Source organism: Oncorhynchus gorbuscha, linkage group LG09 (assembly GCF_021184085.1).
Source record: "Oncorhynchus gorbuscha isolate QuinsamMale2020 ecotype Even-year linkage group LG09, OgorEven_v1.0, whole genome shotgun sequence".
In the NCBI taxonomy this organism is placed as follows: Eukaryota; Metazoa; Chordata; class Actinopteri; order Salmoniformes; family Salmonidae; genus Oncorhynchus; species Oncorhynchus gorbuscha.
Genome location: NC_060181.1, coordinates 1,083,405 through 1,096,890, shown reverse-complemented (window position 1 = coordinate 1,096,890; position 13,486 = coordinate 1,083,405). Strand labels below are relative to the sequence as shown.

Here is a 13,486-nt window from a genome sequence, read left to right as displayed (position 1 = left end):
CTCTCACCTGTCTGACCTGACCCCCCCTCCCTCCACCATCTCTCACCCGTCTGGCCTGAGCCTGTACCCCTCCCTCCACCAGCTCTCACCTGTCTGACCTGACCCCCCGTCCCTCCACCATCTCTCACCTGTCTGGCCTGAGCCTGTACCCCTCCCTCCACCAGCTCTCACCTGTCTGGCCTGAGCCTGTACCCCTCCCTCCACCAGCTTCCCTGAGGCCACGTCTAGCCCCAGCTGGCCGGAGATGTACATGGTCCGATCCACCACCACCGCCTGGCTGGAGCACAAACAATTGGACATAAGTCACTCTACTAGGAAGTCCACTATGTGCAACTCAACCTGTCATAAAGTGCTAAAAAAACAGCCCACGTTAACATATGTAACTTATGAAACAAGGTTCATGAAATCAATAATTTGCTGGTGTCATGACGTGGCACTCTTTGGGTATAGCGAGTGCCTTCCCACGCTCTTCCTCCTACACCCAGGTTCTGTTATCTCAGGTCATAAATTCCTGGAGGAGACTCTCTCCCTCATGCGGTATAGAGAGAGGGTTCACATTAGAACAAAGGAACTTCTTCTATCTCACAGAACTGAACAAGATCCATGTTTTGGAGAATGTGTAAATGGTCGGTGGAGAATCCAGCTACGACCGGTCCATTTTGTTTAGTGTTTGTGACCTCATGAGAGACAATACAGCCACATTACCACAACTCTGTTTTTAAAAGAGAGCCTCCGTTATGAGATTTGCATCTAATCATTGTATAAAATGAATGAGTAAAGATTAAACTATTTGTGTAATTATGTCATGTGATTTTAAACTGTTTACGGGAAGAGAATCCAATTCCCTTTGGAGTTTAACTAAGTCATTGGCCCGCCCCATGAGCACAGACATCGATCTGGCATCATGGGACAGCCTTTTCTGCTGTTCCGAATATAAACCCCACCTGGAGAAGCCCACTTCAGACCAATCCTACCTCGGTCAGCTGAGGGAGCTAAGGTTTGAATAGAGACCAAGTGTACCTCGATTACCGAGAGGGCTAAGGTTTGAATAGAGACCAAGTGTACCTCGATTACCGAGAGGGCTAAGGTTTGAATAGAGACCAAGTGTACCTCGATTACCGAGAGGGCTAAGGTTTGAATAGAGACCAAGTGTACCTCGATTACCGAGAGGGCTAAGGTTTGAATAGAGACCAAGCGTACCTCGATTACCGAGAGGGCTAAGGTTTGAATAGAGACCAAGTGTACCTCGATTACCGAGAGGGCTAAGGTTTGAATAGAGACCATGCGTATCTCGATTACCGAGAGGGCTAAGGTTTGAATAGAGACCAAATGTACCTCGATTACCGAGAGGGCTAAGGTTTGAATAGAGACCAAATGTACCTCGATTACCGAGAGGGCTAAGGATTGAATAGAGACCATGTATTCCTCGGTCGTCTGAGGGAGCTAAGGTTGTAATGATTGTTGAATTCCTAACCAAACCATTGGCTACACTGGTGGAAATGGTTAAACTCAGACTATTGATAGCGACAGAATAAGAGCAAATCTTCGATACTAATTACTAGTCTGCAGCTAGAATTTATGTCGACCTGGAATGCGAAGACCGACAACCGCCGAAACATCTATTCTATAAGAACATTTCTGAATGGGACTCTGAAGTATCCATTCTAACCACGGAAGACTCCAGGGACTCAAAGAGAAGTTCAGATGAACTTTCCAACAGAAAGACGGACGAGTCCAACAGACATCAGGACGACACACTGGGCGTAAATATATATATATTGATTGCAATTATTCCCGAATAAGTGAGTGTTCATGTGCAATAATTATTACAATTATCAACTCTGGTGTCTCTTGTCTTTCCCGGCCTTCTCAGTCCACACCCCACAAGACATGCCACCAGAGGTCTCTTCACAGTCCAAGTCCAGAACAGACTACGGTAGGCGCACAGTACTACATAGAGCCATGACTAAATGGAACTCTATTCCACAACTCTCTACTCCTGTAACCTCTCTACTCCCGTAACCTCTCTACTCCCGTAACCTCTCTACTCCCGTAACCTCTCTACTCCCGTAACCTCTCTACTCCCGTAACCTCTCTACTCCCGTAACCTCTCTACTCCCGTAACCTCTCTACTCCCGTAACCTCTCCACTCCCGTAACCTCTCCACTCCCGTAACCTCTCCACTCCCGTAACCTCTCCACTCCCGTAACCTCTCCACTCCCGTAACCTCTCCACTCCCGTAACCACTCCACTCCCGTAACCACTCCACTCCCGTAACCACTCCACTCCCGTAACCACTCCACTCCCGTAACCACTCCACTCCCGTAACCACTCCACTCCCGTAACCACTCCACTCCCGTAACCACTCCACTCCCGTAACCACTCCACTCCCGTAACCACTCCACTCCACTCCCGTAACCACTCCACTCCACTCCCGTAACCACTCCACTCCCGTAACCACTCCACTCCCGTAACCACTCCACTCCCGTAACCACTCCACTCCCGTAACCACTCCACTCCCGTAACCACTCCACTCCCGTAACCACTCCACTCCCGTAACCACTCCACTCCACTCCCGTAACCTCTCCACTCCACTCCCGTAACCTCTCCACTCCCGTAACCTCTCCACTCCCGTAACCTCTCCACTCCCGTAACCTCTCCACTCCCGTAACCTCTCCACTCCCGTAACCTCTCCACTCCCGTAACCTCTCCACTCCCGTAACCACTCCACTCCACTCCCGTAACCACTCCACTCCCGTAACCACTCCACTCCCGTTAACCACTCCCGTAACCACTCCACTCCACTCCCGTAACCACTCCACTCCCGTAACCTCTCCACTCCCGTAACCTCTCCACTCCGGTAACCTCTCCACTCCTGTAACCACTCCACTCCCGTAACCACTCCACTCCCGTAACCACTCCACTCCCGTAACCACTCCACTCCACTCCCGTAACCTCTCCACTCCACTCCCGTAACCACTCCACTCCCGTAACCACTCCACTCCCGTAACCACTCCACTCCACTCCCGTAACCTCTCCACTCATATATCCTCTCCACTCCCGTTACCTCTCCACTCCAGTTACCTCTCCACTCCAGTTACCTCTCCACTCCCGTTACCACTCCACTCCCGTAACCACTCCACTCCCGTAACCACTCCACTCCCGTAACCACTCCACTCCCGTAACCACTCCACTCCCGTAACCACTCCACTCCCGTAACCACTCCACTCCCGTAACCACTCCACTCCCGTAACCACTCCACTCCACTCCCGTAACCACTCCACTCCCGTAACCACTCCACTCCCGTAACCTCTCCACTCCACTCCACTCCCGTAACCTCTCCACTCCCGTAACCTCTCCACTCCCGTAACCTCTCCACTCCCGTAACCTCTCCACTCCCGTAACCTCTCCACTCCCGTAACGTAACCACTCCACTCCCGTAACCACTCCACTCCCGTAACCACTCCACTCCCGTAACCACTCCACTCCCGTAACCACTCCACTCCCGTAACCACTCCACTCCCGTAACCACTCCACTCCCGTAACCACTCCACTCCCGTAACCACTCCACTCCTGTAACCACTCCACTCCACTCCTGTAACCACTCCACTCCACTCCCGTAACCACTCCACTCCCGTAACCACTCCACTCCCGTAACCACTCCACTCCCGTAACCACTACACTCCCGTAACCACTACACTCCCGTAACCACTACACTCCACTCCCGTAACCACTACACTCCACTCCCGTAACCACTACACTCCACTCCCGTAACCTCTCCACTCCACTCCCGTAACCTCTCCACTCCCGTAACCTCTCCACTCCCGTAACCTCTCCACTCCCGTAACCTCTCCACTCCACTCCCGTAACCTCTCCACTCCCGTAACCACTCCACTCCACTCCCGTAACCACTCCACTCCCGTAACCACTCCACTCCCGTTAACCACTCCCGTAACCACTCCACTCCACTCCCGTAACCACTCCACTCCACTCCCGTAACCACTCCACTCCACTCCCGTAACCTCTCCACTCCCGTAACCTCTCCACTCCCGTAACCACTCCACTCCCGTAACCACTCCACTCCCGTAACCACTCCACTCCCGTAACCACTCCACTCCCGTAACCACTCCACTCCACTCCCGTAACCTCTCCACTCCACTCCCGTAACCACTCCACTCCCGTAACCACTCCACTCCACTCCCGTAACCTCTCCACTCATATATCCTCTCCACTCCCGTTACCTCTCCACTCCCGTTACCTCTCCACTCCCGTTACCTCTCCACTCCCGTTACCTCTCCACTCCCGTTACCTCTCCACTCCCGTAACCACTCCACTCCCGTAACCACTCCACTCCCGTAACCACTCCACTCCCGTAACCACTCCACTCCCGTAACCACTCCACTCCCGTAACCACTCCACTCCCGTAACCACTCCACTCCACTCCCGTAACCACTCCACTCCACTCCCGTAACCACTCCACTCCACTCCACTCCCGTAACCTCTCCACTCCACTCCACTCCCGTAACCTCTCCACTCCACTCCCGTAACCTCTCCACTCCACTCCCGTAACCTCTCCACTCCACTCCCGTAACCTCTCCACTCCACTCCCGTAACCACTCCACTCCACTCCCGTAACCACTCCACTCCACTCCCGTAAACCACTCCCTCCACTCCACTCCCGTAACCTCTCCACTCCACTCCCGTAACCTCTCCACCCACTCCCGTAACCTCTCCACTCCACTCCCGTAACCTCTCCACTCCACTCCCGTAACCACTCCACTCCCGTAACCACTCCACTCCCGTAACCACTCCACTCCCGTAACCACTCCACTCCCGTAACCACTCCACTACCGTAACCACTCCACTCCCGTAACCACTCCACTCCCGTAACCACTCCACTCCCGTAACCACTCCACTCCACTCCCGTAACCACTCCACTCCACTCCCGTAACCTCTCCACTCCACTCCCGTAACCTCTCCACTCCACTCCACTCCCGTAACCTCTCCACTCCACTCCACTCCCGTAACCTCTCCACTCCACTCCCGTAACCTCTCCACTCCACTCCCGTAACCTCTCCACTCCACTCCCGTAACCTCTCCACTCCACTCCCGTAACCTCTCCACTCCCGTAACCTCTCCACTCCCGTAACCTCTCCACTCCCGTAACCTCTCCACTCCCGTAACCTCTCCACTCCCGCAACCACTCCACTCCCGTAACCACTCCACTCCACCACCCTCCCGTAACCACTCCACTCCACTCCACTCCCGTAACCACTCCACTCCACTCCACTCCCGTAACCACTCCACTCCACTCCCGTAACCACTCCACTCCACTCCACTCCCGTAACCTCTCCACTCCACTCCCGTAACCTCTCCACTCCACTCCCGTAACCTCTCCACTCCCGTAACCTCCCTCCCGTAACCACTCCCTCCCACCCACCCCGCAAACCACTCCACTCCACTCCCGTAACCACTCCACTCCCGTAACCACTCCACTCCCGTAACCACTCCACTCCCGCAAACCTCTCCACTCCCTCCTCCCGTAACCTCTCCCGTAACCCTCCACTCCACTCCCGTAACCTCCACTCCACTCCCGTAACCACTCCACTCCCGTAACCACTCCACTCCCGTAACCTCTCCACTCCCGTAACCTCTCCACTCCCGTAACCACTCCACTCCCGTAACCTCTCCACTCCCGTAACCTCTCCACTCCCGTAACCTCTCCACTCCCGTAACCTCTCCACCCCCGTAACCACTCCACTCCACTCCCGTAACCTCTCCACTCCCGTAACCACTCCACTCCCGTAACCTCTCCACTCCCGTAACCTCTCCACTCCCGTAACCACTCCACTCCCGTAACCACTCCACTCCCGTAACCACTCCACTCCCGTAACCACTCCACTCCCGTAACCACTCCACTCCACTCCCGTAACCTCTCCACTCCCGTAACCACTCCACTCCACTCCCGTAACCTCTCCACTCCACTCCCGTAACCTCTCCACTCCACTCCCGTAACCTCTCCACTCCACTCCCGTAACCTCTCCACTCCACTCCCGTAACCTCTCCACTCCACTCCCGTAACCTCTCCACTCCACTCCCGTAACCTCTCCACTCCACTCCCGTAACCTCTCCACTCCACTCCCGTAACCTCTCCACTCCACTCCCGTAACCACTCCACTCCCGTAACCACTCCACTCCCGTAACCACTCCACTCCACTCCCGTAACCACTCCACTCCACTCCCGTAACCACTCCACTCCCGTAACCACTCCACTCCACTCCCGTAACCACTCCACTCCCGTAACCACTCCACTCCCGTAACCACTCCACTCCCGTAACCACTCCACTCCCGTAACCTCTCCACTCCCGTAACCTCTCCACTCCCGTAACCACTCCACTCCCGTAACCACTCCACTCCCGTAACCTCTCCACTCCACTCCCGTAACCTCTCCACTCCACTCCCGTAACCTCTCCACTCCACTCCCGTAACCTCTCCACTCCACTCCCGTAACCTCTCCACTCCCGTAACCTCTCCACTCCCGTAACCTCTCCACTCCCGTAACCTCTCCACTCCCGTAACCTCTCCACTCCCGTAACCTCTCCACTCCCGTAACCTCTCCACTCCCGTAACCTCTCCACTCCCGTAACCTCTCCACTCCCGTAACCTCTCCACCCCCGTAACCACTCCACTCCACTCCCGTAACCTCTCCACTCCCGTAACCTCTCCACTCCCGTAACCACTCCACTCCCGTAACCACTCCACTCCCGTAACCACTCCACTCCCGTAACCACTCCACTCCCGTAACCACTCCACTCCCGTAACCACTCCACTCCCGTAACCACTCCACTCCACTCCCGTAACCTCTCCACTCCACTCCCGTAACCTCTCCACTCCACTCCCGTAACCTCTCCACTCCACTCCCGTAACCTCTCCACTCCCGTAACCTCTCCACTCCACTCCCGTAACCTCTCCACTCCACTCCCGTACTCTCTCCACTCCACTCCCGTAACCTCTCCACTCCCGTAACCTCTCCACTCCCGTAACCTCTCCCACTCCCGTAACCTCTCCACTCCCGTAACCTCTCCACTCCCGTAACCTCTCCACTCCCGTAAACCTCTCCACTCCCGTAACCTCTCCACTCCCGTAACCTCTCCACCCCCGTAACCACTCCACTCCACTCCCGTAACCACTCCACTCCACTCCCGTAACCTCTCCACTCCCGTAACCTCTCCACTCCCGTAACCTCTCCACTCCCGTAACCTCTCCACTCCCGTAACCTCTCCACTCCCGTAACCTCTCCACTCCCGTAACCACTCCACTCCACTCCCGTAACCTCTCCACTCCCGTAACCACTCCACTCCACTCCCGTAACCTCTCCACTCCCGTAACCTCTCCACTCCCGTAACCACTCCACTCCCGTAACCACTCCACTCCCGTAACCACTCCACTCCCGTAACCTCTCCACTCCACTCCCGTAACCTCTCCACTCCACTCCCGTAACCTCTCCACTCCCGTAACCTCTCCACTCCACTCCCGTAACCTCTCCACTCCACCCGTAACCTCTCCACTCCACTAACCACCCCGTAACCTCTCCACTCCACTCCCGTAATCTCTCCACTCCACTCCCGTAACCTCTCCACTCCCGTAACCTCTCCACTCCCGTAACCTCTCCACTCCCGTAACCTCTCCACTCCCGTAACCTCTCCACTCCCGTAACCTCTCCACTCCCGTAACCTCTCCACCCCCGTAACCACTCCACTCCACTCCCGTAACCTCTCCACTCCCGTAACCACTCCACTCCACTCCCGTAACCTCTCCACTCCCGTAACCTCTCCACTCCCGTAACCACTCCACTCCCGTAACCACTCCACTCCCGTAACCACTCCACTCCCGTAACCACTCCACTCCCGTAACCACTCCACTCCACTCCCGTAACCACTCCACTCCACTCCCGTAACCACTCCACTCCACTCCCGTAACCTCTCCACTCCACTCCCGTAACCTCTCCACTCCACTCCCGTAACCACTCCACTCCCGTAACCACTCCACTCCCGTAACCACTCCACTCCCGTAACCACTCCACTCCCGTAACCACTCCACTCCCGTAACCACTCCACTCCCGTAACCACTCCACTCCCGTAACCACTCCACTCCCGTAACCACTCCACTCCCGTAACCACTCCACTCCCGTAACCACTCCACTCCCGTAACCACTCCACTCCCGTAACCTCTCCACTCCCGTAACCTCTCCACTCCACTCCCGTAACCTCTCCACTCCCGTAACCACTCCACTCCCGTAACCACTCCACTCCCGTAACCACTCCACTCCCGTAACCACTCCACTCCACTCCCGTAACCTCTCCACTCCACTCCCGTAACCACTCCACTCCCGTAACCACTCCACTCCACTCCCGTAACCTCTCCACTCCCGTAACCTCTCCACTCCCGTAACCTCTCCACTCCCGTAACCTCTCCACTCCCGTAACCTCTCCACTCCCGTAACCTCTCCACTCCCGTAACCACTCCACTCCACTCCCGAAACCTCTCCACTCCCGAAACCTCTCCACTCCCGTAACCACTCCACTCCCGTAACCACTCCACTCCCGTAACCACTCCACTCCCGTAACCACTCCACTCCCGTAACCACTCCACTCCCCGTAACCTCTCCACTCCCCACTCCACTCCCGTAACCACTCCACTCCCGTAACCACTCCACTCCCGTAACCACTCCACTCCCGTAACCACTCCACTCCACTCCCGTAACCTCTCCACTCCACTCCCGTAACCTCTCCACTCCACTCCCGTAACCTCTCCACTCCACTCCCGTAACCACTCCACTCCCGTAACCACTCCACTCCCGTAACCACTCCACTCCCGTAACCACTCCACTCCCGTAACCACTCCACTCCCGTAACCTCTCCACTCCCGTAACCTCTCCACTCCACTCCCGTAACCACTCCACTCCCGTAACCACTCCACTCCCGTAACCACTCCACTCCCGTAACCACTCCACTCCCGTAACCTCTCCACTCCCGTAACCTCTCCACTCCCGTAACCTCTCCACTCCACTCCCGTAACCTCTCCACTCCACTCCCGTAACCTCTCCACTCCCGTAACCTCTCCACTCCCGTAACCTCTCCACTCCCGTAACCTCTCCACTCCCGTAACCTCTCCACTCCCGTAACCTCTCCACTCCCGTAACCTCTCCACTCCCCTAACCACTCCACTCCACTCCCGTAACCACTCCACTCCCGTAACCACTCCACTCCACTCCCGTAACCACTCCCTCCACTCCCGTAACCACTCCACTCCACTCCCGTAACCTCTCCACTCCCGTAACCTCTCCACTCCCGTAACCTCTCCACTCCCGTAACCTCTCCACTCCCGTAACCTCTCCACTCCCGTAACCACTCCACTCCACTCCCGTAACCACTCCACTCCACTCCCGTAACCTCTCCACTCCCGTAACCTCTCCACTCCCGTAACCTCTCCACTCCCGTAACCTCTCCACTCCCGTAACCTCTCCACTCCCGTAACCTCTCCACTCCCGTAACCTCTCCACTCCACTCCCGTAACCACTCCACTCCACTCCCGTAACCACTCCACTCCACTCACGTAACCACTCCACTCACGTAACCACTCCACTCACGTAACCTCTCCACTCACGTAACCTCTCCACTCACGTAACCTCTCCACTCCCGTAACCACTCCACTCCACTCCCATAACCTCTCCACCCCAATAACCTCTCCACCCCAATCCCGTAACCTCTCCACCCCAATCCCGTAACCTCTCCACCCCAATCCCGTAACCTCTCCACCCCAATCCCGTAACCTCTCCACCCCAATCCCGTAACCTCTCCACCCCAATCCCGTAACCTCTCCACCCCAATCCCGTAACCTCTCCACTCCCGTAACCTCTCCACTCCCGTAACCTCTCCACTCCCGTAACCTCTCCACTCCCGTAACCTCTCCACTCCCGTAACCTCTCCACTCCCGTAACCTCTCCACTCCCGTAACCTCTCCACTCCCGTAACCACTCCACTCCCGTAACCACTCCACTCCCGTAACCACTCCACTCCACTCCCGTAACCACTCCACTCCACTCCCGTAACCACTCCACTCCACTCACGTAACCTCTCCACTCCCGTAACCTCTCCACTCCCGTAACCTCTCCACTCCCGTAACCTCTCCACTCCCGTAACCTCTCCACTCCCGTAACCTCTCCACTCCCGTAACCTCTCCACTCCCGTAACCTCTCCACTCCCGTAACCTCTCCACTCACGTAACCTCTCCACTCACGTAACCTCTCCACTCCCGTAACCTCTCCACTCCACGTAACCTCTCCACTCCCGTAACCTCTCCACTCCCGTAACCTCTCCACTCCCGTAACCTCTCCACTCCCGTAACCTCTCCACTCCCGTAACCTCTCCACTCCCGTAACCTCTCCACTCCCGTAACCTCTCCACTCCCGTAACCTCTCCACTCCCTATGGATGTGTCTGCCGTGGCTGGGATCCCCCAGGTGGTGCTACGTATTGATACGAGAAGAGGTGAGTTTGTCCTCCTACATTGAACACCTAGAGAGAAGCTGTATAAAGAGTACATCATAACTTCCATGTGCCTGTGCACGGAGACTGGAATATCAATTATCTTTAAATAACCAGATTCCTTCTAGCTATTATGTTGACCATGTTATATTCAAGTAAAAGGTGACTTGTCCTTTAGCCTGTTGTTAGGTCAACACATCGAACGTGTTATTGGATTTCCTTTGAAGTATTATGGCTGCCCTGCATAGTTTCTGTAACAGACAACCTTAACCATTAGTTAGTGGGGTGGACCTTGATCCTCTTTTTACTATCTCTGATCATGGTAACAAACTCCTCCCCCTCCTTTTATTGGCTCCTGACCACAGTTGCCAACTTTTAGTAAACAACTTTTAGCTAGCCTTTTAGTAAACAACTTTTAGCTAGCCTTTTAGTAAACAACTTTTAGCTAGCCTTTTAGTAAACAACTTTTAGCTAGCCTTTTAGTAAAACAACTTTTAGCTAGCCTTTTAGTAAAACAACTTTTAGCTAGCCTTTTAGTAAACAACTTTTAGCTAGCCTTTTAGTAAACAACTTTTAGCTAGCCTTTTAGTAAACAACTTTTAGCTAGCCTTTTAGTAAACAACTTTTAGCTAGCCTTTTAGTAAACAACTTTTACACTAGCCTTTTAGTAAAAAACTTTTACACTAGCCTTTTAGTAAAAAACTTTTACACTAGCCTTTAGTAACCTTAACTAGCTTTTAGGTAACAACTTTTACACTAGCCTTTAGTAACCTTAACTAGCTTTTAGGGTAACAACTTTTACACTAGCCTTTAGTAACCTTAACTAGCTTTTAGGTAACAACTTTTTTGTGTTTTCTTATTATCTTATGCTGTCGTGATTATGTAATTTGTTGTGTATTTGTGAAATGCAGCACTCCTATGCACAACAACCTTGGGCTCAATGGGACTCCCTGCTAACATGAAGGTTCAAAACACAACATTGTCTCTAACCTACTTTATATAGTCATATCAGGTGTTTGATCTACTTATTCATGAGTTTATGAAACACAGTCCATAGCGATGTAGATAAGCCATGCACTAAGTTGCATTCTAAAGATTCACCACAAAACACATTGATGAATGATTAGTAAAATATAGGTGAGGCCTACCTGTAAATCCCCTGCCTTATAGGTGCTTTAGGAGTATAAGGAAAGAGTTTCTGAACAGCAGCCATCGTGTCCAGAGTAAACTACAGTCACAGACGTCAGCTTGGGACAAAGTGAAGTGAACCACTGTTCAGGAAAACCTTTGACTCGACAAACACAGCTGGGGCAAAGTATCTGCTGTGGCTGGCATCACGCTAGCGGTGCTACAAGCTAGGGGCGGAGGCGGCCATTTCCCTTTATACAAGGTCAAGTGCTTTGGCTGGTGGAAAAGTGCAAGAGAAATCCAAATCACTAGTGCAGGATGACTTCTATGAGTGTCCATGTGCAAGTGTACGGATTGGAGACTGAGATAACTCCCTGCCTTATAGGGGCTTTTGGAGTGTGAGGCCAATACCACCGAATAGCAGCCATCGTGTTAACATTAGCGGCCATCGTGTTAACATTAGCGGCCATCGTGTTAACATTAGCGGCCATCGTGTTAACATTAGCGGCCATCGTGTTAACATTAGCGGCCATCGTGTTAACATTAGCGGCCATCGTGTTAACATCAGCGGCCATCGTGTTAACATCAGCGGCCATCGTGTTAACATCAGAGGCCATCGTGTTAACATCAGCAGCCATCGTGTTAACATTAGCAGCCATCGTGTTAACATTAGCAGCCATCGTGTTAACATTAGCAGCCATCGTGTTAACATTAGCAGCCATCGTGTTAACATTAGCAGCCATCGTGTTAATATTAGCAGCCATCGTGTTAACATTAGCAGCTACCTAAACTGGGATATGCTTAACACCCCGGCAGTCCTACAATCTAAGCTAGATGCCCTCAATCTCACACAAATCATCAAGGAACCCACCAGGTACAACCCTAACTCTGTAAGCAAGGGCACCCTCATAGACGTCATCCTGACCAACTGGCCCTCCAAATACACCTCCGCTGTCTTCAACCAGGATCTCAGCGACCACTGCCTCATTGCCTGTATCCGCTACGGTGCCGCAATCAAACGACCACCCCTCATCACTGTCAAACGCTCCCTAAAACACTTCTGTGAGCAGGCCTTTCTAATCGACCTGGCCCGGGTATCCTGGAAGGACATTGACCTCATCCCGTCAGTTGAGGATGCCTGGTCATTCTTTAAGAGTAACTTCCTCACCATTTTAGATAAGCATGCTCCGTTCAAAAAATGCAGAACTAAGAACAGATACAGCCCTTGGTTCACTCCAGACCTGACTGCCCTCGACCAGCACAAAAACATCCTGTGGCGGACTGCAATAGCATCGAATAGTCCCCGCGATATGCAACTGTTCAGGGAAGTCAGGAACCAATACACGCAGTCAGTCAGGAAAGCAGAGGCCAGCTTCTTCAGGCAGAAGTTTGCATCCTGTAGCTCCAACTCCAAAAAGTCCTGGGACACTGAAGTCCATGGAGAACAAGAGCACCTCCTCCCAGCTGCCCACTGCACTGAGGCTAGGGAACACGGTCACCACCGATAAATCCATGATTATCGAAAACTTCAACAAGCATTTCTCAACGGCTGGCCATGCCTTCCGCCTGGCTACTCCTACCTCGGCCAACAGCTCCGCCCCCCCCGCAGCTCCTCACCCAAGCCTCTCCAGGTTCTCCTTTACCCAAATCCAGATTGCAGATGTTCTGAAAGAGCTGCAAACCTGGACCCGTATAAATCAGCTGCGCTTGACAATCTGGACCCTCTATTTCTGAAACTATCCGCCGCCATTGTCACAACCCCTATTTACCAGCCTGTTCAACCTCTCTTTCATATCGTCTGAGATCCCCAAG

The 13,486-nt window shown here is 53.6% G+C and overlaps 1 protein-coding gene across 1 annotated transcript in view; it reads right to left on the bottom strand.

The window, feature by feature from the left end:
* The window catches only part of LOC124043115 (2-iminobutanoate/2-iminopropanoate deaminase-like), a 15,647-nt gene extending 3,775 nt beyond the window's left edge, over positions 1 to 11,872 (bottom strand). The window contains exons 1-2 of the mRNA XM_046361332.1: positions 11,695 to 11,872; positions 172 to 277 (exon numbers count right to left, since the gene is read on the bottom strand). Coding sequence (XP_046217288.1) covers positions 172 to 277; positions 11,695 to 11,759 — 171 coding nt within the window. The 5' untranslated portion in view covers positions 11,760 to 11,872. The remainder of the gene's footprint in view (positions 1 to 171; positions 278 to 11,694) is intronic.
* Positions 11,873 to 13,486: the final 1,614 nt, after the last annotated feature.